Genomic DNA, 27,204 nt, shown 5'->3' on the forward strand with positions numbered 1-27,204 from the left:
ATCATCCACGCGGTCAGGACCCCTTTAATATTGTCGATGACCTTATATTTGCGGCATACAGAGCATCACTGGTGAAGGAACGTCTCACACAACACACACCTCTCGCAGCATAAACAGCACAAACCAAGTTGGTAAAATAAAAATGTGTATTTAAAAAAAAATTCCAGAAGCAACATTCTTAAAACGGGGGAAAGGTATTATATATACAAATTGGAAAAAAAATAAGAAGAACAAATGGGCAGATGCGTCTCACTCCATGTCCGGGAATCTGTTCTCTGGAGCTAGTTAGTTTATCATAATGAATTTAGATTTGCAGTGAGCTGGAATAAGAAAAAGAAAAAAAAAAGCGTGAAACGAATATTAGAAGTTTTTTTTTTACACAATATATATATATATATTTGCAGATTTCATTTAAAAGAGAAACTTGTCAAAACTAAAATTATAAAATAAAAAAGACAAAGTTATACTATGCCACCTAGTGCTCAGAATGATAATTACACCTGCAGGAGGATAAGTGCAGGGAACAGGTAACCAGTCATCAGGTGCCATCTGCTGGCTAGGATCATGTACTGCATTTATATAAAGAAAATTGGATTTTTGTTACTTACCGTAAAATCCCATGGGTATAACGGCTGCCACAAGGAGACAACACTAGGAAAAAAAAGTGTTCGCGCCTCCCACCATGCTATACCCTCCTGCAGACACCAAGCTAACAAGTTTGTACATAAGCAATAAAAGAAGAGAAAGAGCAGAAACAGTCACAACTAAAACCGATAATTGTAAACCATATGAGCACCAGAGACAAAAGCACACCCTGGAGAAAAACAGCCATAACACCTAAAAGAATCAATCACTTGGTGGGTGCGGTGTCCCCCAATGAACGTGATTTGAAAGGGAATTTACGGTAACAAAAAATACATTTTCGTGTCATTTGGGGACATTAAACGTCCCAAGGTCAGCATCTAAGGCAGCGCCCTGCACCGACTGCAACACCCTGCGACCGACAGAGGCATCGGAGGATGCAATGCTATGTTCCAACAGCCATACCCTTAATCTAAGAGCTGCTGAATTCGGGTTGAGGAGAGGTCCCCGAGAGAGCAGGTCTTGACGCCAGAAGAGCAACCAGGTCGGCGTACCAGACCGGACGGGGCGAGAAGAATCACTGGGATGCCTACTGCCTTGATTATATTGAGGATCCGAAGCAGAAGAGGAGGGAAGATGTAGGGGAAATGGATCGGATGCCACGGAATGACCAATGCGTCCACCACTAGAGGATATCGAGCCCGAGATACAAAGCCAGGAAGCTTGTGATTCAATCTGGCAGCCATGAGGTCCACATGCAGCTGACCACACCTGGAGCCCATTTCCTTAAAGTCTTCTGGATGAAGGGCTCACTCCCAGGGTCTATCCATTCTCGACTTAGGAAGATGGTGATCCAGTTGTCCACTCCTGGAATGTGGACTGCCAAGAGAGCCGGAACGTGAGTCTATGCCCATGTCAGGATGGTGGTTGCCTCAGACATGGACACGGCGCTGCGGGTCCCGCCTTGGTAGTATTCGATAGGCGACTGCTGTGGCGTTGTGGGTCTGAACCGTGACCGGATGGCCGGACAGGATGCAAGTCCAATGTGGAGGGAGAGAAGAACGGCTCAGAGCTCTAGGACATTGACCGGGATAGGGGACCCTACACTCTCAACTATTAGGTTTTGCAAGACTCCTTCCCACCAGTCAGGACCAACCACTGGAGAAATTGGGAGGAGCAGCCCAGTGCCAATACTGGAGAGAGCGGCATACTGACAGGGGCAGAAGAACGAGTCAGGATGGCACACTGAAGGGGCAGAGTATGAAACGGTGGAAAGAGAAATCGCGATCAGGCCCAAAATTCACACGCAGCTGTGTATCGAGAAAGGAAAAAGTGTTTCCAGAGACCGAATGCCATGCTGCAGTCAGAGGAGCTTGTCCTGTGGATAAAGAACCCTGGCCTGTCTAAACTCATGCCCAAAAATATAAGACATTGCAAGGGAAAAAAAGAGAGAGGACTTGGTGAGGTTGTTGATACAATCAAAGCAGGAAAAAGTGTCCAGAGTTCTCACTGCGAGAGTGAAGTCATCAGGGAGGAGAGCACCTCGTGAAGACCCGTGAGGCCGTTGACCAATCAAACGGTAGAGCGACAAATTAATAATGGCAAGATCGGATCACAAAGCGAAGGAATCGCCGATGGTACACACAGATGGCGACGTGCAGATTTGCATCCTTGAGGACAGGAATTCCCCCTGCTCCATGGATGAGATCACTTAATATTATCCAGAACTGACGGATGTTGACATAACGATTAAGACGTTTCAGATCCAAGATCAGGCGCACCGTTCCTTTTCTCATTAAAACTAGTTAGCTCAGCGTCTGCAGGAGGGGTACAGCATGGTGGGATGAGCGAACACCCTCATCATCTGTGTCCTCCGAACACACTAGCGAAAAATCCCATAATAAATCATCATGACGAGGTCAATTTCATAGCAATAAGGCTGCGTTCAGATCACGTTTGTGAACGATGTTCGGGGCATTCTTCCAGAAAGCTCCTGGTGCAGCCTCCTAATGTATCCATAGGGATATGGAGGTAACAGGTGTATGTTAAGAGAGTGTTCATTTAAAAATAAAAACCCTGGGCCGGTATACGTTTTTTTTGCGTAGAATAGTGTTGTAGTCTACGATATTCTATATGAAGGAATACAGTAGACAAAAAAATGTAACGCGCGGTATACGTTTTGTTTTTTTACTATAGGTGACGTACGCCTATACAGTGGTATACATTGCAGCCTTCCGTTGGAGGTAAATCCTCTTTATGTATACCGCCGACGGGAGGCTAATACAGGATGTGAACGGAGCCTAAGCATGCTGTGTCCGCTAACTTCATCACACATGTGCCTATATGAGAATACGCGGTTTTCTGCAACATTAACATCCCGGTTTATTTAAGGAGATGACGCTGTATTCAGATTCACAGCAAGAGACCCTGGTACCCTTCTGTAATGTGCCCACCAGGAGATATTACAGACACACAGCACATAGTAGAGGGAACCAACTTAAAGAGGCTCTGTCACCAGATTTTGCAACCCCTATCTGCTATTGCATCAGATCGGCGCTGCAATGTAGATTACAGTAACCTTTTTATTTTTAAAAAACGAGCATTTTTGGCCAAGTTATGACCATTTTTGTAGTTATGCAAATGAGGCTTGCAAAAGTCCAAGTGGGTGTGTTTACAGTAAAAGTCCAAGTGGGTGTGTATTATGTGCGTACATCGGGGCGTTTTTAATACTTTCACTAGCTGGGCGTTGTGTATAGAAGTATCATCCACTTCTCTTCAGAACGCCCAGCTTCTGCCAGATCACGCTGTGACGTCACTCACAGGTCCTGCAGCGTGTCAGACGAGCGAGGACACATCGGCACCAGAGGCTACAGTTGATTCTGCAGCAGCATCGGCGTTAGCAGGTAAGTCGATGTAGCTACTTACCTGCAAACGCTGATGCTGCTGCAGAATCAACTGTAGTCTCTGGTGCCGATGTGTCCTCGCTCGTCTGACACGATGCAGGACCTGTGAGTGACGTCACAGCGTGATCTGGCAGAAGCTGGGCGTTGTGTAGAGAAGTGGATGATACTTCTCATGAGAACGCCCAGCTAGTAAAAGTATTAAAAACGCCCCCCGATCTACGCACATAATACACGCCCAGTTGTACTTTTACTTTTAAACACGCCCACTTGGACTTTTGCAAGCCTCATTTGCAGAACTACAAAAATGGTCATAACTTGGCCAAAAATGCTAGTTTTTTAAAAATAAAAACGTTACTGTAATCTACATTGCAGCGCCGATCTGCTGCAATAGCAGATAGGGGTTGCAAAATCTGGTGACAGAGCCTCTTTAATGTCACAAACCAAAGACAGGGAAGGAAAAGGGATGAAGGTCGCGGAGTCGCTGGTTCCTACCTATAAACTCTGTCACCGGGTCATGTTCTCCTTCGGTTTTAATGGTGCCGGCTATACTTTCGTTTTCTAGGATGGGAAGGAAAAGCTGCACAAAGTCTGAGGTATAAGGAGGGGCAATGACATCCAGGACCTGGTGAGGAAAATTAAATGTTGAGATGGGGAGCAGGTGATCTACCTGGTAATGGAGTCAGGGGGTGGTTGGTGGAAGAGATCAGTAATAACTAATACCTCTGTCACAAAGTAACGTATGAGAGAGATGTCCGTGTCAAGTTTCTCCAGACATTTGCGGATGTAAGTGACAACAGGCAGCACATAGCCTCGACTCAACAGGTGAACCATTCTGTCCAGCAGGGTCTTCTTCAGCTCCAACTAAAGGAGAGGATGCATGGGAGGGACAGACCGTTAAAGAGGGAAGACAAATTAAAGTATGTCCACCACTGTATAGATTATCTATAGAATGACGCTACATAAAAAGTTGAGTCACTTTGTAAATACTGAACATTACATTACTTATACTGTACTGATCCTGAGTTACATCCTGTATTATACTCCAGAGCTGCACTCACTATTCTGCTGGTGGAGTCACTGTGTACATACATTACATTACTTATCCTGTACTAATCCGGAGTTACATCCTGTATTATACTCCAGAGCTGCACTCACTATTCTGCTGATGGAGTCACTGTGTACATACATTACATTACTTATCCTGTATTATACTCCAGAGCTGCACTCACTATTCTGCTGGTGGATTCATTTACAGGGAGATTACGCTTGCTGTGATGTAAATCAACCACAAACGTTAGTGAAGTGTCAGGATTCTGAATAGACATCACGTCCTGGCTAGTAGTGAGGTCTATTCACGGTCAGGACACTTGAGTTTCGTTAATATGTGAGTATGTGGCTGCACATAGTGATCTAGATAGATCACTATGTGCTGTGTAAATGAATGGGGAGAAGTGTATGACGCTGACTGGTCACTGATTGGTCAGCGTCATGCACTGCTCTCCACAACGCCCACTTGGTCATATAGTAAAAACACGCCCAGTTGGGCATTAAGAAAGTAATTAGCATAAAGCTAAAATAGGTCATAACTCCGTCAAAAATGATCGTTTTTCTAAATAAAAAAAACGGCTGTGATCTACATTACAGCGCCGATCATATTATGTAGGAGATAGGCCATTTATAATGCGGTGACAGAACCTCTTTAAGCTGTTAGGGGTGTGTCTGAACTGTGACTGCAGCTCTGGAGTATAATACAGGATGTAACTCAGGATCAGTACAGGATAAGTAATGTAATGTATGTACACAGTCACTCCACCAGCAGAATAGGGAGTGCAGCTCTGGAGTATAATACAGGATGTAACTCAGGATCAGTACAGGATAAGTAATGTATGTACACAGTGACTCCACCAGCAGAATAGTGAGTGCAGCTCTGGATTATAATACAGGATGTAACTCAGGATCAGTACAGGATAAGTAATGTAATGTATGTACACAGTGACCTCACCAGCAGAATAGTGAGTGCAGCTCTGGATTATAATACAGGATGTAACTCAGGATCAGTACAGGATAAGTAATGTAATGTATGTACACAGTGACTCCACCAGCAGAATAATGAGTGCAGCTCTGGAGTATAATACAGGATATAACTCAGGATCAGTACAGGAGAAGTAATGTAATGTATATACACAGTGACTCCACCAGCAGAATAGTGAGTGCAGCTCTGCAGTATTATACAGGATATAACTCAGGATCAGTACAGGAGAAGTAATGTAATGTATATACACAGTGACTCCACCAGCAGAATAGTGAGTGCAGCTCTGGAGTATAATACAGGATGTAACAGTACAGGATAAGTAATGTCATGTAATGTATTTTCACAGTGACTCCACCTTTCATGCATATTAATTTTATATATATTTTGTAAAATGGAGATTAAAAAAAATTAACAAAAACCCTCAAATCTAGGACATCATGAGCGCAGATTGACCAAATATAGGTTCACAATAAAAATCCATAACCAAGTAAACCAAACTATGCAAACAGTAGAACTCAAGCTTTCAATGGCAACGCATAGTTAGGTTAAAGGGCAACTAAACTTTTAAAAAAACTTGACATGTCATAGTAACATGTCAGAAGTTTCGAATGGTGGGGATCAGAGCACGGAGACCCCCACCAATCGCTAAAATAAAAGCAGCAGAAATACTCAGGTGAGCGCTGTTCCGCCTCGTTTCTGAACGCCATTCTTCGGAAACCCGAGCGAGCGGTGTAGGGACTCAGACTTTCTATTGAGCATGTACACCGCTTCGAGGCAAGCAGAGCCGATATGAAACTAAGCAGCACAGCGCTCACCTGAGCGCATTGGCCGCTTTGTTTTAGCGATCGGTGGGTGTCTCTGTGCACGGACCTCTCAGGTCACGGATAGGTCAACAGATTTTTAAAAGTTTACTTACACTTTAAGTAAAACGGCTGAAGAATATACGGCCATCATGCACCCATCATGCATTGCGGTCACTTACCTGCTCCATGACATCTAGCTGCGAGTGCTCCGTCTCAAATAGTTTAATCAGCAGTTGCAGGACTTGTGGGTGTAGAAGCTGGTGACACGTACTGATCTGCAAATACAGGGAAAGAATACTGAAAAATTCTAAATATTGGAAACACACAATTCCTTTCTGTGAATTTTGAATGAGAATTCTGGTTTATTTTATCCTATGCGGGTCAAAGGAAGCACAGAGAACAAATAGGATTAAAAGGTGCGCTCCAACGGGCTCTAACCCCGCCGCACTCACCTCGTCCAGCAGTGCCAGGTGTACAGGCGTATGATCGGTCTGTAGCTGGAAATAACGGGGTTCTGATACTGTCCAGTCCACCCACTTCAAAACACCCATTGCTACAACCGGGAACCTGGTGCAGAAATATAAAAAAAGAATGACCTGATTCTAGATGCCCCATCTGTTTCTTATGCCAGGATGCCCGCTACTCTATATAAACAATGCCCCTGCTCTTACTGTAATAGCTGCACCATCACCACCTACCTGATACATTGATACAATGTGCCCAGCTCAGCCACAAGCTCCGAGGCGCCCTTGTTTTCATTGCAGCACAGGTTATGGACGGTCTCTATAGCTTTGGAAGTCGACTTTAATTCATCCTTATTAATATTCACCCGCTTATTCTGAAGCAAACAAGACAACAGGATGACGGGCGGTTAGAATCTTGAAGAGTGTGTCCTGATATGTTCTACAGCTCGGTTGCAGCTTAGAACTGTTCAAATGAATAAGGCTGCAATACCAGACACAGCCATGGAGAAAGAGGTGGCGCAGTTTAAAAAAAAAAAAAAAAAAAAGCAGATCCTTTTTTTCTATGCTCAGAAAATCCCTTCTATCGGTCACTAAAGCAAACCCTTCCATGCCAGGATCATGCCGACTCCCAGTTGAAGAGAAGTGTATCAGCAGTGAAATGTTTTCTTAACTCCTTAACGCCGAAGGACGGATATATCCGTCCTCAGCAGCTGCTAGTTCGCGCAGGAGGACGGATATATCCGTCCTGTGATCGCGTGGGTACTGTCACTGTACCCACACGATCAGCGGCAGGAGCACAGCTGTTATACACAGCCTGGCTCCTGCTGCAACTGCCGGAATCGAAGCGCGCGCCGATTCCGGCAGTTTAACCCATTAAATGCCGCTGTCAATAGTGACAGCGGCATCTAATGTGTTTGACAGAGGGAGGGAGCTCCCTCTGTCACCCGATCGGCGCCCCCGCAAACAAATCGCGGGTCGGTCGCCGTCGGGTTTCCATGACAGCCGGGGGTCTAACAAAGACCCCCAGGTCTGTCTTCAGCATCTGCCTGTTAGGCGATGCCAGAGGCATGACCTAACCGGTTGCCTGTCAGTTTTACACTGACAGGCAATAATGCTTTGGTATACTAAGTATACCAAAGCATTATATATGCGATCAACAGATCGCATAGTGAAGTGTCCTGATGGGACTTAAAAAAAAAATTACAATCAGTTAAATAAAGTTTGTGAAAAAAAAAAAAAATAATAATTACAGTCACAGTCAAATAAAACTACTTTTTTGGCCCAAAAAGTGGTTTTATTTAGTTAAACGGTCTAAACAAATCACACATACACATATATGGTATCCCCGCGATCGTAACAACTTGACCAATAAAATGAACACATTAATTAAACCGCCGGATGAACGGCGTCCAAAGAAAACGCAAAAAACAACGTCAAAATTCTCTCTTTTCTGCCATTCCCCCCATAAAAAATAAAATAAAAGTCCATCTATAAGTCCTATGTACCCCAAAATTGTACTAATGAAAACTACACATTGTCCCGCAAAAATCAAGCCCACGTACGGCCACATCGACGGAAAAATAAAAACGTTACGGCTCTTGAAATGCGGCGATGCAAAAACAAGTAATTGTTTTCTAAAAGGCTTTTTATTGTGCAAACGTAGGAACAACATATAAAACCTTTACATATTTGGTATCCCTGTAATCGTGCCGACCCGTAGAATAAAGGTAACATGTTATTTACGCTGCATAGTAAACGGCGTAAATTTATAAAGTGAAAATCAATGCTGGAATAGCGGCTTATTTTCAATTCTCTCCTAAAATAAAGTTAATAAAAGTTAATCAATATGTTATAAGCATCTAAAAATGGTACAATTACAAAATACAACTCGTCCCGCAAAAAACAAGCCCTTATACGGCTATGTCGACGGAATAAAAAAAAAGTTACGACTCTTGGAATGCGACCGTGAAAAAACAAAAAATAATCCTTGGTCATTAACGTGCAAAATGGCCCGGTCATTAAGGGGTTAAAAGAGCCGCCGTGCGTACTTAAAGGGTTGTTCTGCTTCAGCAAATTAATGTGTTTTTTTCATTTTGTGTAATTAAAAGTTATACAATTTTCCAATAAACTTTCTATATTAATTCCTCACGGTTTTTAAGATCTCTGCTTGTTGTCATTCAGTAGGAACATTCATGGTTTACTTCCAGTGGATGAAATTCTGTCAATGATCATGTGATGGACATACAAGTGCTGGGATCGTTACAGGGTCATGTGATGGACACAAAGGTGCTGGGATCGTTACAGGGTCATGTGATGAACACACAGGTGCTGGGATCGTTACATGGTCATGTGATGGAACACAGGTAATGGGATCGTTACATGGTCATGTGATGGACACACAGGTGCTGGGATCGTTACATGGTCATGTGATGGACACAGGTGCTGGGATCGTTACATGGTCATGTGATGGACACACAGGTGCTGGGATCGTTACATGGTCATGTGATGGACACACAGGTGCTGGGATCGTTACAGTATGTGTATCAAAGCGGTGTGTTATAACGAGCCCTGCAGCTGTGTGTCCATCACATGATCATGGACAGAATTTTATCCACTGGAAGTCAACAATGGATGTTCCTACTAAACGACAACAAGCAGAGATCTTGAAAACCGTGAGGAGTTAATATAGAAAGTATATTGGAAAATTGGATAGCTTTTAAATATACAAAAAATAACATTAATGTCTGAAACCGGACAACCCCTTTAAAGGAACAGTGTCACGACCAACTTTTTTTTTAATATGTTATGTGTTTTAGTGTGATAGATCAATAAATTTTATTAATGTATGTTGCTGTGTTGTACTTTTTACGTTTTTAATTGATTTACTTCTCTATGGGGGCTGCCATTTTTGTTTCCATTACTGTGTGTGTCGATTAACGACACACACAGACATGGAATACGGCAGCCACAGTCCCATAGGGACTGCGAACGGCTCCCGTCCCATTGACTGCCGTGTACGGCGTCTGTGTGGGAACTGCGCATGCGCCGCTCCCACACAGTCCTATTCGAAATTGGCGCCGTCCGGCGCCATTTTCCTGTGGACCGGAAGTCGCGGCCGGACAGTAATATTACTACTTCCGGTCGCGGCTTCCGGACTTGTGCACATGGAACAGCGGCAGCAAAGGGAGCGGACGGGCCGGAGGGAGCCGCGGCGGCAGGAGCAGGTAAGAGATTTCAATGTATGTTAGTGTTTGTGTGTGTTTACTACTGTATGTAAACCTACTACACTGTGGGTTACCTCAAAAAATGGCGACACACAGTGTAGGAGGTTAAACCTTTCAAACCCCTCGTTTATCCCGGCACTAGCCAGGATAAAGGAGGGGGGGATGCTGAGAGCTCACTAGAGCGAGAGCTTTTAACCCAATGTTGCAATGCTGCAATTTTGGGAACTAGCTCCATCTAGTGACCAAAAATGGGTAGTATTATAAATTAGAAAAAATTAGAAAAAATTTATAATATTTCCTGACTCGCGAAAAAAATAAAAAAAATTTGAACAATGTTTAATCGCCCACACACTAAATGTTTAAATTTAAAAAAAAAAACATGTTTTTCGGGCAACAACATGCCTTTAAGGGAAGACGATAGATCCAGCAGCAAAGAGCTTTCCTAGAATAGCACATTACAAACCTTCTTCCATGTCTCCACCACACTGGCAGCATAGGCCAATATATGAATGTATTTATGCTTGTGGTCTTGGTTTATCTTCGCTCCAGGTTTGAAGAGTGATTGCATGAAAAGATCCAGAAATGCCGGAACACGGATCTAAGAGAGAAGGGAACACCGACAAGTTACGAAGAATATGCAGAAAATATATATAACAAATACAGGTGGAGCAGGATGTGTATTACATTAACAGAGCTTACACATAAGTACACTTTGCACAAATTCTCAAGATCCGAATTCAAAAGAGAAGCCCGGCAGCCACTTCTAGCACTCCTCATTCTGATACACGTCCGTTTGGTGGAACACGCATGTTTATTGGGAAGATGGCTGCCCACTGAGCCTACATATCTAATGTGTATGTCCAGGTTAAGACTGTACCCTACAAAAAAAAAATATGGCCACAATGTGGTGGAGCTTGTATGGAGCAGCAGTCAGACGTGCTGCCGCTCCATACAGACTCCTCCTCACAGTGGGCATGCGAGTGAGGAGGAACGGGGACCCGGGAACCCTGTCCTAGTGATCGCTAGGGGTGCCAGCAATCCAACATACTAGGCTTTTGGCATTTGGCCGACAGTTACTTAATGTGTATGGCTCTCTTAAAGGGGTTGTCCAGGCAAGGGACGGTATTTCATACTGATGGGTGTCAGACCCCCACTGATCATATACAGATGACCTGTCCTGTGGATAGGTCATATGTATGAACAACCCACCCCGTACCCAGACAACTCTTTTAATGCGTCATAAGTTTCTGGGCTGCATAATGCACAAGTTTTTGCTGTTGCTATAGTAAAAGTTCATGGTCCTAGCAGATAGGATAGGTTGCTCCTAGGTCAGAAGTAGAAAATCTCAGTGAGCAGTCCGTGAGATTTGGACTGCCGGGTGCAGACTCTGACTGTCCATTAAGGACCCCATACACATTAGATTAATATTGACAGAACCTGCCGATTTCAGCCAACTATCTAATGTGTGTAGGGGCTTCCTGACTCTTTCCCAACAGATGATGTCAGGGGAAGAGGGATCAGGAAGGTTGATATTTCAATGCCCTCAGGGGGGGGGGGGGAATAAGCTGCTGCTAGAGGTGTATGACAGTGAATTACTCCCCCCTCCCCATTTAAAACACTTGCATGTTCGTCCGAACCAAGCGTGTGTGTGTGTGTATGGGGGGGGGTTTGTGAGGAATAGCTGTCGGCCGAACGAGTATGGCCTTTTTAAGTTCAAGAGGAAAATGCTCAATTTACATTATTACATATAGTTCACCCACTTTTTAGATTGGATTTAAATAGAAAAAAGTGGACCAAATATACTAGGCGCTGCTGTGTGAAGAAGAATTTAATAGAGGCTACGCGTTTCGACGCAGGACATGCGTCTTCATCAGGCCATAAACATATATTATATTGTGGTCTCCTACAATTTTCTGGAGGTTACTCAACAAAAGTGATCGATCCTCGATAAAGGGCCTTTTACAACGGCCGACAATAGGCCGGTACAGAAAGCGCCGCTCAACGAGACATCGTTGATCGGCGCTCGTTTGTTCCTGTCACACGGAGCTATGGATGGGGATCAGCGGTCGTTACTCCGATCGCTCGTCCCCATACATTATTATCGTGTCGGCAGCGCGTCTCCGTTTACACACCAAGATGCGCTGCCGACAACGATAATATTTTATTTTTTAAAACGATACGACCAGCAGATGATCGCGCGTTTCCTCGTTCATCTGCTGATCGCTGCCCTGTTTACACAGGGCAATTATCGGCAACGAGTGTTATATGAACGATAATCTGCACGATAATCAGCCAGGGTAAAAGGGCCTTAACGCCAGTAAGTTCTGCCTGAGGGAACGTTCGGTGAACTTGAAGTGGGACAGATGCATTAACTGCAACGTTTGTGACTAGAACAACCTAACAATAATACAAATAGAGTAATACACACGAGGACAATACAGAACAGAATGATGGTTTTTGATGCCGTTCCCCGGTCATTACAGGCGCACATTGTGGGTAACCGTCATCTCCACGTCCTCACCAGTTCCACGGGGGGAGAGTCCATGCTTGTAAACATCTTGTACAGGACAGTAATGTCTGCCGGGTTTAACGCTCCTTTGGATAACATAGCACCGAGTGCCTGGCACGCCCGAGGGTAGGATGCAGCAGTTCCCAATGCAAGAGTGATCTGACTGGCATCATGGCCCCTGAGGAACAAAGACTTGGTGTTTATGATCTTATTCCCTTATGTGTTAACAGGCTCTAGTCTTTCTGAATTAAATTTTATTAGTTGCAGCGTGCCACGTATCCCGTGAGCTTGCAGTACAGCTTACCCACGAGCTGCGGACTCCACCTGCCGTCTATTGACAGCTTCTTCACGATTACTGCGCATAAGGAGAAAGCTGTCAATCAGCAGCGGGTGAGGTCACAGCTCAAGAATACTCCGGACTTCAAGCTCACAGCAGCTAATAAAATGAACAGAATTCTAATCCGCCTGCCTGTCACTACTTCTGAAGTAGGTGATAAATGTGCTTTAACGTAGTGCAGCCAGAAGTGATGTGTGTAACCTGCACATTCTGGGACTACTTTCCTCATTCTGCCGGTATCTGTAGACGTACATTTTCTCGCTCCATGCTTGTGCTCAGTGATGTTATGTAGCAGCTGTGCTCCTTCTCCCCTCTCACAGCATGCAGTCCCTTACAGAGGCAGGGAGATTGCAGCTGCACACCCCCCCCCCCTCCCCCTTTACACATTTCTTCTCTTTAGCCATCTTTTTTAGAATTAAAATAGACTAAGTAACCACTCTTACTTTTCGTGAGCAAATCTTTGCACCTCCTGTGCAATCCTGCGCATGGCAGATCCTCCCTGCTCCTCTTGTGCCAATATAGACATGATTGCTTGTGCAAACAAATAGGTGTGTTCTCCGTGACAAACCATTTTCTACAAGAAGAAGAAGACAAGAGCGTAAGCGTGCACAGTAGAGACAGAGCGGCTGCTGCTGACAAGACAAAGCGCGGGTACATGGTATGCGGAGACTGGCACGTACGGCAAACTCGGGTAGGTTTTTTTCAAGGTTCTCCTCTCCTCCATCGAGTATGGTGGCCAGTGATGTACGAAGCACTCTGGAGAAGACCTCCAGCTGCTGACAAGCCGTGGAGACGCTGGTGATTTCTCCCTGATACCCGGCATCGGAGATGAGCTGGAAGACACAAAGGATGAAGATTTATAGTTCTTTAATAAATGTAATCCTATTATCTGGTCATAGATCAGAAGGACTTAATGTCCTTTAAAAAATAATGGTGCTCACCTTGACTGTGAAGTTCAGCATCAAGCAGTCTGGATGAGCCTCTGCAAGCTTGTAAAACAGGTCTCGCCATGTGGTGTGTGCGATCATCTGCTCCAGCCAAGCAGGAGTCTGACAATCGAAGAAGAAGCAAGACATGGAGTCTTCCCTTAGAAGTCATTTACGTTACAAAAAATAAGAACAACAAAAGGACAGCAAAATATACGACTGTACGAGTGAAGCAAAGAGGGTTTCCCAGTTTGATGTAAATAAACTGTAATAACTTCCAACTGGCCGGAGCGTGTCCGATTTGCATTCGTGAGAAACGGTTTCTTCTTTAATCCATAGGAACGTCCATGTCGCGTCCGTGTGGTTTCTGTGTCATCCCTCTGTATTTTTTGGATCTGCTGATCCATAAGAAACTGACAGTACACGGATGTCGTCCGTGTGCGGTCCGTTTTTTTTTGTTTTTTTACGCATCCATTGACTTTAATAGGCAAGTCTGGTCCGTATAGATGGACCAGAATATGTCATGCTGTAAGTTTCCCACCACGAACGCATGCTTTATTAAAAAAAAAAAAAAAAATGAGTAAGTGAGTAGTTGCATTGACTTGTATAGGTCAGTGTCCTGTCTGTTCTTAAACGAAAAGCACATGAACGAAGGATACATTTATGTGAATAAGCCCTAATGAAAAGTTCTGTAATTTATAATAATTTTTTTGTGTTCCAATTTGTCACCATTTTCAAGATTTCTGCTTGCTGTTAGTGAATGGGAACATTCTTATTCACAACCAGAGGGTGTAAACCTGTACAGAACTAACAATACTCACAGCTGAGGCTCTGCTATTGTAGTATTGCACTGTAAATCTCTGTGCTGTCCTGATAGTTTGCTACAATGTATCAGTTCAGGTAAAATGCATTAGGCTTCATTCACATCTGCACCAGGGTCCCGTTCCGTCTGAGATGTCCGTCAGAACGGGACCCTGACTGACACAAATGGAAACCAAAGGTTTCCGTTTTCATCACGAAACAGCGGAGCGCTCACACGAGTACTTCTGCCACTTCGTACTAGAGATTAGTGGGGTCTCAGTGCTCGGACCCCCACCAATCAAAACTTCTGACATGTCGCTATGACATGACAGAAGTTTGTCAAACATTTAGTTACAGTTTAAGAAATCTTACAAGTAATTACCTCTCCTTCCTCTGTAAAAATGGAATCGGCTTTTCTCGGCTCAAAGTGTTTTATTAACAGGCTTTTCAAGTGGTTTTCCACCGTCTCCTGGACTTGTACTGGCTCCACTCCTGATAGAAAAAAATTAAAACGAAATACAAATCGGATTAAAATCACTGATAAAGGCCACACTTACCCATACCAGGGCAGGTACACACAAAATCCCAAGAGGTTTATCATGAATATCTTTTCAGGATGCAGCCAGACCTTGTCATTTTGGGGGAGAATAGTGTGTCAGTACTTTGTGTGGTGCACTTCGAGGGTGCTGGGCAGGCCGCCTGATCCAATAGTATGGGCGTAACTAATAGGCTGTATGCCAGCATGGTGCACTACATATAACCGTGTGACTGGCACACTTAAAGAAGCCATATCTGTGTGCAATGATAATACTAAGCAGCCACCCCCCTCATGAATAGTAGGTGTTCATCAGTATATTACACCTGTGCGATCTCCCTCTATGTAGCATTGTGGCTTGTCTGCATCCTGTTGGGAACTGGCATTCGTACCTGCCCGTGTATGAGTAAGTATGGCCTTTTTCAGTAATTTTAAATAAATATAGTTATTTTTTCGGTGATTTGTTTGAAATACAATCTGATGCGCAATAAATGCACAAGCCACAAATAGCATTCAGTACTGGCATATGGAGTGTGTCTGGAGAACATGTATAATGGCTCGATGAGTGACCACCTTCTTTTCGTCTCATTATCAAGAGCGATTTACCGTTAAGTCCCTCCTAGCTCCACCATTACCTCCCACGACTGGATAATCCCCACCCTGCCACATCTGGATAGTTCTAGCTCTGCCATCACATCCCACATCTGGTTAGACCAGCACTCGACCATCATTGCCCACGGCTGCAGTCCCTGCACAGCCACCATGTCCCATGACTGGATAGTCCTTGTTCTGTACCAGATGGCAAGGGTTTCACACCACCCTGTGCCCCAAATAGCATGACATCCTTTTTATCTTAGCCGATTTTTCTTCCACTAAACACCAGCGTCAATGACAGGTTAGCCCCACGTACCTGAATGGATGAGCCACTCTGCCAACAGGTTCACGGTCTGTGCTACAGCGGTGTAACTCTCGGACAGAAGCTGAATGACGTTCTCTGGAGACCCACCTGCCTGGAAATACCTGCACACGAGAGTAGAGCCAGAATTCACATTTAGGCTATGGATCCATTTGGTGGCCCATAAGTCGCTATAAAACCCGCGGCATCACCATGATATTTGTCTGATGAAATGATGGAAGAACTCCAACCAGGTCGTCAAAGCGATTTTTTGTCATGGGTTTTATTTTTGTATAAAAATATATTTTTAATACTTCGTAACCCCAAAAAGAACAAAAAACAAAGTTTAAGGGACCGTTCTGTAGTAGTGGGTACAACGTGATCAGTCACATAAAATACTTAAAGCTATACTACCAGCTATATTACATTGAACACTGTGTATATAGTGACTGATAAGACGAAGGGGTTAAAAGATAACTTTTTTCTTCTCTCGGGTGTCCTGGTGGCTACAGAACGGTTTGCGCAGCTATGTTAGTGTAACATGGACAATAGCCTGCGGGCGGTCATTAAAGAGTTATCCCACCATAACCTATCCACACTATAGGTGATGTGTTCGATTGCTGGGACCCCCACCGATCACGAGAACCCCGAGTCCCCTCTTGGAACGGAGCGGCGGTCACGAATATGTCATGCCGCTCCATTCATTCTCAATGTGAATGACGGAAATAGCCGAGTTCAGCGTAGTATTACGGAGCATCCCTTCAAACGGATGTAACAAATGGTAGTGCGGGGTCCTCTGGAGCGGGAACAGATCTTTGCATTAACTCCCCACTCCGGCTCAGGGTCCTGACAACAAATAGAGACAAATCTGTTAACTGGAGGTAGTTCGAATAGCAGCTCCCACCTTTTCAAGGTGTTAAATATGGCAGGCTCCATGATGTAGTCACGACTGGACAGTTTCTTCAGACATTCCTGTTGCAACTCGGCATCATCCTCCGTTTCTGCATACTCTTCATCCTGCCATAAAACACAGCCTATAACTAAGACATGTACGAGACATACGAGAACAGCTAGAAATCGAACGGTGCAGGGGTCACAGGCTGTGGCCACTTTGGCTTTTCTTTGACCCAGCAGAATTGCACCTCCCAGCATCAGGTCAGGTGTGGGGCTGTGCTGTGTTAACAGCCACAAAGACATTGGTATAAGCACATAAAAGGAGCATAGAGACATATTAAAAGTGGGGTTGCCCATAGCAACCAATCATAAGCCTTGGCAAATAACAGCAAGAGAACATCTGATTGGTTGCCAGGGGCAACAGCGATTTGCTCCTGAACTAACAGGCCCCCGTGCTGCAGACACTCACCGCTCCTCTATCCTCCCAGTCTCCAAGTATGGTCCCAGAGCTGATGCCACTACCACTGCCACTGCTGCTCCCTAGGAAGATTTCGGGCTCCATTTTCCGAAGTTTGGGGGCTCCCCAACTTCCTCTATTGGCTTTCCGTAGTCTCCTGGCGCGATATGATGACGTACGTTTCACCGGAAGTAGAGAATGTATTCTAGAAACCGAATCCTGTCCGCGGCGGCCATGTTTTTGAAGACCAGAAGCCCATATAAGCGGGGAGAACACTGTTCCAATGACTACCGTTGTACAGCTTATGTTTTTATAGAAATAAAACTGTTTTATTACATAATGAAAAATTCTGCAATGTGGTGGAGAATTATCAACACAAAGGCCTGCTGGAATCTAATTGGTTGCTATGGTCGACTGCGGCCATTTTTCCGTTCACTAGTTTTGATAAATTTTCCCCTTCCTGTTTTAATTCTTTCCAGATTTCAAGATATGTGATTGCTGTCACTGAATGGAACCATTCTTGTTTACATCCTGATTATATAAAAAAATCGAAGGTGCACTGCTTGTTACATTCAGAGATCCCTCTTTTTATGAGCCATGCATATGTATCAGTTAACAGGATCAGTGCGGGTTTACACACTCTAGATTATCTCCTATCTACTGGACCACCATAATCCCCTCCCCGCATGTGAGATCAGGAAGAGTTTGAATAGAGTGGTGCTCCCATTCAAAGTATATCAAGGTGGTGGAAGTAGCTGAGTGCAGTGTCACGCCATGATTTGGGGGATAGAGGACCAGGGTGCTCTGTTCTAGCTATTGGTGGGGGTCCCAGAGGTCAGATCCCCACTGCTTAAACATTTATCTCCAATCCAGTGATAAACGTGTAGCTGAAATACTCCTTTAGAATGTTTCCATTTGCTTACAGCAAGCAGAGTTTTTGAAAATTGTGAGGAATTGAAACAGTATATTAGAAAGTTGCATAGCTTTTCATTATATTGTAGAGAGTGTGTGTGTGTGTGTGTGTGTGTGTGTGTGTGTGTGTGTGTGTGTGTGTGTGTGTGTGTGTGTGTGTGTGTGTGTGTGTGTGTGTGTTTTCAGTCCTCATTCAGACACGACTATTGTACAACAGGACCCCCTCACCATATATCCCTGTACATCTGGACTATGGCCTCTCAAAAAACGCAGCATTATTTTAGTCAGTATTTGGAAGCCAAAACCAGGAGTGGAACAATCACAGAGAAACGTTTAATGGGAATATTTGTACTACTTCTGGATTTTAGACCCACTCCTGGTTTTGACCGTGTGAAAGTGACCTAATGGTATGTTCACATGCGGCAGATTTGTTGTCGAAATTTCTGTGACTGTCCCATTTATCTGTATAGGGTTTGCAGAAATCTGTGCACATGCTGCAGAAAAAACCCGCCAATCACATGTACGGGAAGGATTTTTCAGTTGCAGAAATCCGTGCAACAAATCTGGATAATGTTAATATACCCTTAGGGCTCATGCACACTTCCATTGGCCGTCATACGGCCACTAATGACGGATCCGTGGAACAATGATGGCTTCCGCGTGCAGTCCATTGTTTCATGGACCAAATCAATGAAAAGGCCGAGAACGTTCAGTCAAAAACGGGCAGGATTAGGACCTGTCCTATTTTTGTCAGAACGGCCACACGGTTCCGTTAAAACAAAGGAAATGCGCATGGCCCCATAGAAATGAATGTGTCAGGGTGCTATACGTTAAAAAAATGGAAAGCACCCTGAAGAAAATAACTGAAGTGGGCACGAGGCCGGTGGCCATACACTAAAAGGGATTTGTTCATCAGGGACATTTATGGTATATCCATAAGATATGTCGGATAGATGCGGGTCCCACCTATCTCTAGAACGAGCCCCCTAAAGCCCGTTCTACCTTACTCGGTTCCTGCTGCCTCCCGGGCCATTTCATCATTTCCGACCATGTAATCAGGAAACCAACGTAGCTTGCTGAGCTACGCTGTTTCCGTAACTCCCATAGTAGTGAATGCCGGTTACGGAAGCAGCGTAGCATGCGAGTTACGCTATTTTAGAATTTCCGACCATGTGATCAGGAAGTGGTCGGGAGGCAGGGGGAACCGAGAAAGGTAGAGCAGGGTTTACGGGGCCCCGTTGTAGAGCTAAGTCACCCGCATCTATCTGACATTTATGGCATATAAACGTCCCTGATGGGCAAACCCCTTTAAGAAAGCTGTCGACCGCCACCATAAAAAGGCATGTTTGGTTGGTTGAGCATGCATGTTTTTCAATGGAGCGACTTATCTCTTGTGAGTGCAAATGATTGGGCATGTTGAAATCCCGCTGCTGAGTTCCAATATGGCCGAGGGGCCGGAATCCGCTGAGCTACGCTGTTTCCGCAACTCCCTTAGTAGTGAATGGAGAGAGTCGCGTCCACTTCTCCATTTATTGTCTCCTTGGATGCGGTGGCCACCTCACTAATCGGGTCCTCGATATAGGTGCAGGTCTTGGAGGACCTGCAATTATCAAATGTTTATGGTATATTCTATGGACATGCTATAAATGTCTGGGATGGGAATACCCCTTCAATTGTAGGAAACAGAATAGTTGTCACAGCCGTGCCATGATAGGACACCAAGCAACACACATCAGATTCATGATAACATTCAACTTCTATTATTTTCATTTTTCAATAAACTTCACAACTTAAAACAAGAGTTCTTCCGTTAAGGGCAAAGTCACACAAACAAGTGAAAACTCGGAGATGGAAAACAGCCACTTTTCACATCCGAGTTGCCCCTGTGCAGTTTTCACGGATCCCTCATACACTCATCTATCGTGGGATCCGTGAAAACTGAAGAAAATAGGACATCTATTTTTCAACAGCCCCTTCCCACGGTCAGTTGAAATTACGGCCCCATTGAAATACATGCGTCCCTGTGACGGTCATTGTATTAACGGTTGTCACACAGACGTATACTACGGTCGTCTGAATTCGGCCTGAGTCACATGTTTAGCCAAGACACCATGCAGAATCCAGGCTTTCTTTTTAAGAGTGCGCAGAGTGCAGCTTCACCAACTAGGACAAGGTGGCACCTGGGTCGTCTCACCAGTGGTCGTATACGTAAAAATGTATCTTGCATTTGTCTCCTGAATCCAGTATAACAATAAAATAAGGACAAAAGATGACACTAAACCAGAGATTGTTGCAGCCAGAGTAAGGCTGGGTTCACACGACCTATTTTCAGACGTAAACGAGGCGTATTATGCCTCGTTTTACGTCTGAAAATAGGGCTACAACACGTCGGCAAACATCTGCCCATTCATTTGAATGGGTTTGCCGACGTACTGTGCAGACAACCTGTCATTTACGCGTCGTCGTTTGACAGCTGTCAAACGACGACGCGTAAAAATACAGCCTCGTCAAAAGAAGTGCAGGACACTTATATACATTATATGCAGGACACTTCTTTCAGACGTAATTTGAGCCGTTCTTCATTGAAGTCAATGAAGAGCAGCTCAAAATTTACGGCTGTCAGAGAAGCCTCGCAAAATGCGGGGAGCTTTTACGTCTGAAACGAGGCAGCTGTTTTCTCCTGAAAAGAGTCTGTCTTTTCAGACGTAAAAGCAAGCTACCGTGTGCACATACCCTAAGGCCTGTGCCCCTTGTAATCACTTCTGGCAATCCTGCCTTCCCAGCTGTGTCACACCAATTGAGAAGCACTGATGTAAAGGGCCCAAGTCATTCAATGACCATGACGTTCCATGACCTGCCTTCAGACATGAGATTTAGACATCATCCATAAGACAATTCTTGTAACATCTTACCAGCAGTTCTGTAGTAGAACTGAAAAAGGAGAAGTTAGCTACTTCCTGCCTCACTTTCACCAGATGTAGGGGTCGGTCTATGACAGCTGGGCGTTGTAGTTTCACAACACATAGTCATAGATTGGAAGACCACTGCTTTTTACATAAGTAACTTTTTCTCAAAAAACAGCAAATTGAATATATTCTCCTGGATGGATAAAATTTGAACAAAAAAAAAAAATCTCTCAAGTAAATATCAAAAACCTGCGACGGATGTAATAATAATAATATTCATTTTCACACACTTTTAGTTCACCATGTAAAAGCACAGAGGCAGATTTACTAATGTGGTGTAAGATTTAGACCTAACCCGTCACAAGATGCATCAAATCGATACGCTGTATGATAAATTTGGCGCATCTTGCTAGACCTGTAAACGCTTTTTTTCTCCGTTTTTTTTTTTCACAATTTAACCCTCTGCCTCTTCGAGACATCTGTTCTTTTGGTGCATTTGTTTCATAAATAGGCCTCGGACAAGGTCTAGACACAATCACATTTGTAAATCTGCCCTTCAGTTTAACCATTGACTATGACTGTGGCGGGTGGTGTTGCCGTAAACCGCTCTACTGACTGTAGACAGTATACATGGAGCAAAACTTGTGTTTCTTTTAAGGAAAGCACAAGAAGACAACCAAGGTTTCATCTTCAGCAGGTTCAAGAAGAAATCAAACTCTTTAAACAGAAGGTCTTTGAGCCTGGCAAGTTGGAACTCCGTCTTTCATAATCATGTTCATCCAAGAAGGTGCAATTCTGGATCAGGTCCACACAAGTTGGCACTAGGTGATGTTAAAGGCGTTGTCCAGAATTAGAAAAACATGGCGGCTTTCTTCCAGAAACTGAACCACTCCAGTCTATGGGTTTACTCTGGTCCTGCCCATCAGCTCCATTAACTGGTTGGCGACACAGGACGAGAATACTCATTCTGAGCGGCAGGTACTTAACACATTAGGACGAGCTTTCTCGCCCTGTGTGATAGCCGTGTCCACGGGCGATCAGGAGCGGTGCAACGGCTGTAATGCCGCTTCTCTCCGTCGTTAACCCCTTGAATGCCAAAATAAAACCTCTACGGGATTTAAAAAACAAAAAAAAGTTAAATAAAAAAAAAATAATAAAGAAAAATACACAGAAATACAAATTTTTTTTACAATAAATAAACGTTTTAAAATATAAACCCTAAACCATGAAATAATATACGCATATTTGGTATTGCCACGACCGTAACAACAAACGTATAATATTACTTATGATGATCGGTTGTATGGTGTAGAAAATGAAAGCTGCAGCGGATCTGCTTTTTTTTTTTTTTAGCATTTTCGCCAAAATAAAAATATATATAAATTAAACCGATAATGTATTTGTACCAAAATATGTTACCTACATAAAGTACAACTCGTCCTGCAAAAAGCAAAGTCTCCTACAAATACATCATATAAAAAATAAAAAAAGTTATGAGGGTCGTGATGCAAAAATATAAAAAAATGTGTTCTGTCCTCAAGGCCAAAATTGGCCCGGTCCTTTAACCCCTAAAGGGAACGTGGCTGAGTTGCAATACCGCACAGAACCTGTGGACAAGAGTGGCACTGTTTTTGGAAGAAAGCAGCTATGTTTTTCTAATCCTGGATAATTCCTTTAACCATTGCGGATAATTCACTACTTACAGTAACAATTATAACCAGTGGATTTAGCTGCGATCATGAATACCGATAGGCAAAAAAATGATATTGACTGGACCACATCCTCATTAGTAACGACATCCTCATAGTATCTTCTCGTTGGCATAGTTTCAGGAGCAGGTCCAATCTTAGAAAAGCAAAAACAACCCAGAGTAATGTATGTGCCCCCCTTTTGGTTCAGGAACCTTGTGCCATTTACAGAGAAATTATAATACTGGGTGTAGCCATTTCTTAATCCATGTCTGTATAGTAATTGATCAACATAGATCACCACCATGGCAAGGTAAATGTGCCACTCTCACCCTCTGTATTAAAAAGTTCAGAATAACATTGTGTGATGTGGAAAACCGACTTCCGGCACATAGGCCGTGTTATGGGGTGGATGATACATCAAGATCCGTCAGTGCTTAGTTTGCAACATGGAGGGACTCCGTGCAACATAGAACTTTGTGTCTATTCCTTACATGCAACTTCATAAGACAACGTGCACCTTTCACTTAAAATATGTATGGGATCTTGTAAAAAAAAAAAAAGTACCGGTAACTCATCCCACACATGACAAATGTTTCCATTTACAAAAGCTTGATGTAGAATATTTGAAACCTTGAAAAGGAAGAATAAATATTCGACCCCGATATCAATTAATGAGGAATACACATTTTCTTGAACCCCCAAAAGATGTACAGAATTCAGAGGCGACAGATACCTACAAATAAACGGTTGCCAAGTTGGCCGCACAAGGCAAAAAGTCATAAGCTGGCCACAGAAATTAGATTCTTGTGTGCCCATGTAAATTATGGGGCCCGGGCCCCTGCTCAGCTAGAGGCTGCTGTCAGGAGAACTAAGGATTTTGCAGATTTTCCTGTCCTGGTCTTTTCCTCCCCCAGATTTAAGCAGTACCAAGAGGGTGGTGGGTTGGGGGGGGGGAGGGAATTCATGGCAGATGATGGTCAGCCTCCACTTCTATATATATATGATGGGGTGGGTTGTGAAGAGAAGGAGCCATGTTTTACCCACAACTTCCCTTCAAGCCGTGAAAGTAAACAGATCTCTTAAACCAAAATGACCAAAAATTGCTTTATAGCATCACTAAAGCTGATCATGCAAGCTAGCGAACCCCTCAGCGTTCAGTAGGATCAGTCACTATTCTATAGGGGCAGACTGAGTGTCCCTTTAAACCCAAACGTGCATGTTAGTGGGGGAAGATCGATGTCAGACAAATGCTTGTCCACCCATGTCACGTGTATGTCCAACTTAAAGAGTACCTCCAATAATGAAAACTGCCGGAAGCTCAAAAAGGGGCACCGGGAGACACGGCTGGGAGCCATATGGCAACTGCATCACCTGCTCTATAGTTATTACTTTCATACTTCTGGTGGGAGCCGGAGCATCATCATTGTAGTACCCTTTAAAGAGGTTGTCCGGTTTGAAAACCCATTTTCAATACCTTTTGAGGGAGTTCTCAGTTAATACTAAGGCTGGATTCACACACCATGTTACGTCCGTAATGGACTGACCCTATTTCGGCCGGAAGTCCCGGACCGAACACACTGCAGGGAGCCGGGCTCCTAGCATCATAGTTATGTACGACGCTAGGAGTCCCTGCCGGACACCTGTCCCGTACTGAAAACATGATTACGTACGGACGTAACATGGTCGTGTGAATCCAGCCTAAGGTGTCCCCTGTTCAGGACCTTCATCTCTTCACCAGAGTGTAGAGCAGTTACAAAAAGCATCCCTTGCTCTGGTGGACCTGTCCTGTATTACAGACAACCTATTAATATGAAAGCGCACTGTGTAATACTTCATTTCACCTGTGGTGGCACTGTAGGGAAAGTGAGCACTTACTAACAGCTTTCCCTACAGATTGCTGGAGTTCGCTGCAGGGAGATACGTCAATTTTGTTTATTTTTAGGGAATGGTAAAAAAAAAAAGTAGGGATTGTCCAAAGCGGAGAACCACTTTAAAGATGACTAAGGCATTGATAAACTTATGCTTTTTGATCTAGCGTCACGAATGCATATTAGAGCGGCGTATGTAAACACGTGTCAGAAACTAATCTGCAGAATGTTGGCATATTGTGATGTATTTAATAAGGATAAAAGCACTAGTACTTCTTTGTAGCAAAATTTGGTTTTATGTAGAAACAAGCCAGGTTTTTGCACTTGGATAGATGTTTAAATGAGATCAAAGCTAAAAGCACGCTGAAGCCACAGTAGGTCATATCATGAAGACCCACGTTTTAAAGTGGTTAAATTTGCAACATTTGTACAATTTTTTTTGTAATTATTATTCTTTTTTTTTTAAACTCCGCTTTTTTTTTTCCATGTAAACCAGGAAGAAAAAAAAAAACTAGTACTACAGATCGATTTGCCCCATGTTGAGCGAACGCAGGAAGGTAAAACAGGGAAAGGGGCAGAGGTGACATTGCTATACAGAGTCATTTGACATACTTACATCTTAGCTCATTGTACAGGGCACAGCCAAAATCAAGGCACAAAGCTCTTCTACAAGTTATTTTTTTTTTTTCTTCAATAAAGTTGTACAAAATAATACATTTTACATTCTGTACAAAGAATAATCCAGCAGTAAAATAAAAAAACATAACAAAAAAAAACATAAAAAGAAAGTGAGGGGGTGTTGTACAGAAGGAAAGGGGAGTGATCATGTTTGTGAGGACAGAGGTCTAACATTCTGCTCAGGATAGAAGATTTAAAGATCACACAAGGTTGTTTAAAAGGACAAAGTGGGGAGAGAGAGAGGAGAAAAAGAAAAAAAAAAAAAAAGCGTGGCTAACTCAGCACAAATGTCCAGGTTTTTTTTTGTATTTTTGGTTTGTTGTTTTTTTTTGGAAATAAATACATTGATATGTTGAAATTCATATCCAAGTATTTATTGTTTTTTTTTTTCTAAAAATAAAAAAAAAAAAAAAAAAGGAAGAAGAAAAAAATGGCACCCTTGTTAAAGGCATAAAATCTCTCGCCACTGCCCTCCCAGTGATGGCAGGGAGCCTCCTAGCTCCATAATATCAAGACACAATATTACAGTCAAGAGTTAAGTGTCCTTTCTCAGTCGACGGTCAGCGATGCAGTGAAGGGTAACAAAGTTGATATAATGGGTGAAGGTCAGGAGGATAGAACGGCCCGCATCGAGGGATGGAAATAATCAGTACAGTGTCCAGCCCACTGTACGGGCCTCTTCCAGACACATGTGTATACATTATATGAAGTCACAATCCTCCACACGCACTGCATTTAACATTGGTATTTTAAAAGGGGTGGGGGCAGCGAATGGTTAAGGATGGGAGTCCATAAGTCAAGGGTACATTTGGCGCCAGCCCGTGCTGTTTGAGGGCTGAGGAAGGGGATGAGGGGCAGCAAGCGAACAGTTCCACAAATTGTCCAACAGCAAGGAAACAAGCAAAGGGGGAAGAAAAAACAAAAAAAAAAAACGATGAGCAAATTGGAGAGTGAGATTGCACGGTTTTTCCATCCCTTCATGGGTGGATTGTTTCGCCACCCCGTTTGTTTTTACGGTTGTGTGTGGGGATCTTTGAAGTTTTTTTTTATGAATTAAGAGTCCGGGGGGAAAAAAAAAGCCCCCCCCCCCCCAAAAAAAAAAAACGAGAAAAAAAAAAAAAAAAAAAAGGGGAACAAAATGGTAGAATATCTCCATCACAACAGTTCGTATTGACGGAGGTGCATCCTTTGGATAATGTCCCGACAATCATTAAAAACCCTTCGAATATTTTCCGTATCCACTGCACACGTGAAGTGAGGATAACAGTAGTGCCGCCCATCCCCGCTTGCTGTACTGATTCTCTGTGGAGGGAACAACAAAAAAAAAAAAAAAATGATTGAAAAAACAAAAATTTGAATCCGTAAAATTTTTTGTTTATGAAAATAAAAATAATAAAAACACACAGCACTACAACTATTGGTGCACTAGACACATCTGGAGCAGATAATCACAGTACTGACATGCCGGACTGATCACATGGCGGGCTTCACACGAGCGTAATACGTAGATCTACATGATAGATTCGAAGTTGGGCCGGGACTTGCATCTGTATTACGCTCCTGTGAAACTGGCCTAAAGCATAGACTTCCTAGAATACTGATTGAGAGACTAAAAATATATATTATATAGCAGTGCAAGAATTCACAAAAATAAATAAATAAATATATTATTATTAATAAAAAAAATAAAAAAAGGGAAGAAAACTTACAAGAAACTCATCTCTAATAAAATACTTGGCCCTTGTGACTCTCGGGTCCTCCCCAAGTTCTGGAATTGCTGGAATGAC

The 27,204-nt window shown here is 43.5% G+C and overlaps 2 protein-coding genes across 3 annotated transcripts in view; both read right to left on the minus strand.

The window, feature by feature from the left end:
* Positions 1 to 132: 132 nt before the first annotated feature.
* NELFCD (negative elongation factor complex member C/D) lies at positions 133 to 17,546 on the minus strand. The gene is made up of 15 exons (XM_075846079.1): positions 17,375 to 17,546; positions 16,916 to 17,028; positions 16,027 to 16,136; positions 14,964 to 15,073; positions 13,796 to 13,903; positions 13,535 to 13,687; positions 13,298 to 13,428; positions 12,530 to 12,695; positions 10,472 to 10,606; positions 7,019 to 7,158; positions 6,773 to 6,887; positions 6,500 to 6,595; positions 4,206 to 4,346; positions 3,978 to 4,107; positions 133 to 320 (listed from the first exon to the last, which is right to left on the minus strand). Exons 1-15 carry the CDS (start codon positions 17,465 to 17,467, stop codon positions 286 to 288), a joined length of 1,776 nt encoding a protein of 591 aa, XP_075702194.1. The 5' UTR covers positions 17,468 to 17,546; the 3' UTR covers positions 133 to 285.
* A 7,420-nt stretch (positions 17,547 to 24,966) lies between these two features.
* The window catches only part of GNAS (GNAS complex locus), a 143,842-nt gene continuing 141,604 nt past the window's right edge, over positions 24,967 to 27,204 (minus strand). For both annotated transcript variants that reach the window (XM_075846892.1, XM_075846893.1), the window contains exons 11-12: positions 27,127 to 27,194; positions 24,967 to 26,719 (exon numbers count right to left, since the gene is read on the minus strand). In XM_075846892.1, the coding sequence (XP_075703007.1) occupies positions 26,573 to 26,719; positions 27,127 to 27,194 (215 nt within the window). In that variant the 3' untranslated portion in view covers positions 24,967 to 26,572. The remainder of the gene's footprint in view (positions 26,720 to 27,126; positions 27,195 to 27,204) is intronic.

Source organism: Rhinoderma darwinii, chromosome 13, assembly GCF_050947455.1.
Source record: "Rhinoderma darwinii isolate aRhiDar2 chromosome 13, aRhiDar2.hap1, whole genome shotgun sequence".
In the NCBI taxonomy this organism is placed as follows: domain Eukaryota; kingdom Metazoa; phylum Chordata; class Amphibia; order Anura; family Rhinodermatidae; genus Rhinoderma; species Rhinoderma darwinii.

What these genes read in the sequence shown, in the direction of transcription:
- NELFCD (XM_075846079.1), bottom strand. Translation starts at nt 17,467, where the DNA reads ATGGAGCCCGAAATCTTCCTAGGGAGCAGCAGTGGCAGTGGTAGTGGC. An exon ending in ATATTTAACACCTTGAAAAG is followed by an intron (nt 16,137 to 16,915) that starts GTGGGAGCTGCT and finishes TCTCGTGTGCAG; the next exon opens with GTATTTCCAGGCAGGTGGGT. An exon ending in TACGTTACTTTGTGACAGAG is followed by an intron (nt 4,108 to 4,205) that starts GTATTAGTTATT and finishes TTTCCTCACCAG; the next exon opens with GTCCTGGATGTCATTGCCCC.